The sequence below is a fragment of the Orycteropus afer genome, unplaced genomic scaffold (genome assembly GCF_000298275.1).
Source record: "Orycteropus afer afer isolate SDZICR_OR568_19922 unplaced genomic scaffold, OryAfe1.0 scaffold00040, whole genome shotgun sequence".
In the NCBI taxonomy this organism is placed as follows: Eukaryota; Metazoa; Chordata; class Mammalia; order Tubulidentata; family Orycteropodidae; genus Orycteropus; species Orycteropus afer.
In genome coordinates, this window is record NW_006921627.1 from 11,994,126 (window position 1) to 11,995,756 (window position 1,631).

Genomic DNA, 1,631 nt, shown 5'->3' on the forward strand with positions numbered 1-1,631 from the left:
CTTCCTTCCCTTCCTTCTCATCCTCCTTTGGGGCTTTTGTGTGTTTCTCTGGGAATTTGTTCTTTTCTCTTTGTCCGCCTTTGCCCTTCCACCCTGTGGCCAGCTCCCTAGCTTTCACCTCTCGGCTGTAGGCCACGCTCTGGGGGCCTCTCTGTTTTGCAGCTGGAAGGCTCCCTTCAGATCAAAGCTTGTCTGAACCTTGCATTCCTGCTCCAGGCCAGGATGCCTGTTTATAGGCTAGGAGGGACTAGAACTTGGTGGTAGCTGGAGAGGGGAAAGATGAGAAATGAGAAGAGGCAAGGAGGCAAGGAAGAGCAAGAGCAGAATCGCCTCCTGGAGTGTGAGGTAGAGGGAGAAAGACACAGGCTCAGGGAGCTGAAGATGGAGGCATCAGCTTGGGGAGGTGCAGATACAGAAATGCACAGATGTGAGCAGAGAAACAAGCCGAGAGAGAGGCACCAGGCCCACGGGGGACCAGCAAGCCCTCCCAGCTTCTCTCCTGGGGCCGTGGCACACAGGATGCTACTGTGCTGGGGTGGGGCATGTCTGGGGAGGCTGAGGATGTGGGAATCAAAGGCCAGCTCTCTGGGGCAGCAGCGGAAGCACAAGGCACTGAAACAAGCCACGTATTTTGGCTGGAAACCCACAGCCTTGGCTGCGGAGCTGAACATGGGGCAAAATGGGGAGGTGTAGAGAGCCGGGGGTGTGGGGGGTGGTGGGGGGACAAAAGGTTGGTCCCTGCACACACTCCAGGATCAGGACTGCAGAATGGAGAAGCCATGTGGGTCTGGGAGAAGGTTCAAGAATGTCCCTAGACTTCCCCACCTTACCAGGGTAAGCTGAATTTAAACCCAAGAGAAGAGATATTCCATATAGAGACTTCGTCCTTCCAAGGACCCAGTGAGTCTGGGGATGGGGGACAGTGGAACTATTCTCAGGCCTAAGGCTATTCTACCCAATCTTTCTCACCTCCCTAATGCTTCCCATTCCCCATACTAGCTGGTAAACAACTTCACCCCAGTGACTGAGTAGCCTCCTTCTCTCCTTTCTGGAAACTTCTCACAGCAACCCTAAAGGACATATTAGAACTGGCTCATAAAGTTTCCAAAGCAGTAAAGTTTTATGGAAGCAAACTGTCACATCTTTCTCCTGTGGAGCTGCTTGTTGTTGTTGTTGTTGTTATGTGCCATCGAGTCGGACCTGACTCATAGCGACCCCTCCTTGGGTTTCTGAGGCATATCACTACAAAAGTAGATTGCCCCATCTTCCTTCCGAGGAATGGCTGATGGGTTTGAACTGCCAGCCTTCTGGTTAGCAGTCAAGTGCCTTAGGCACTATGCTACCAGAGCTCTGGTGATTTCAAACCACAGACCTTTCTGTTAGCAGCCAAATAACATAACCACTGCACCACCAGGGCTCCTTTGCTATTTCCTTATATATTTTTTTTGTAATGCCTGAGGCATTTGACTGCTAACCAGAAAGCTGATGGTTCAAACCCACCAGCCACTCCTGGGAAGGAAGATTGGACAATCTACTTCTGTAGATTTCGTAGATACCGCCTCAGAAACCCAAGGAGGGGTCACTGTGAATCAGATCTGACTCGAGGGCAGTAAGTTTTTTTTTTTTTTTTT

The 1,631-nt window shown here is 51.1% G+C and overlaps 1 protein-coding gene across 1 annotated transcript in view; it reads left to right on the forward strand.

The window, feature by feature from the left end:
* Window positions 1-279: 279 nt before the first annotated feature.
* CD4 (CD4 molecule) overlaps window positions 280-1,631 on the forward strand; it is a 38,431-nt gene continuing 37,079 nt past the window's right edge. The window contains exon 1 of the mRNA XM_042780453.1: window positions 280-340. Coding sequence (XP_042636387.1) covers window positions 280-340 — 61 coding nt within the window. The remainder of the gene's footprint in view (window positions 341-1,631) is intronic.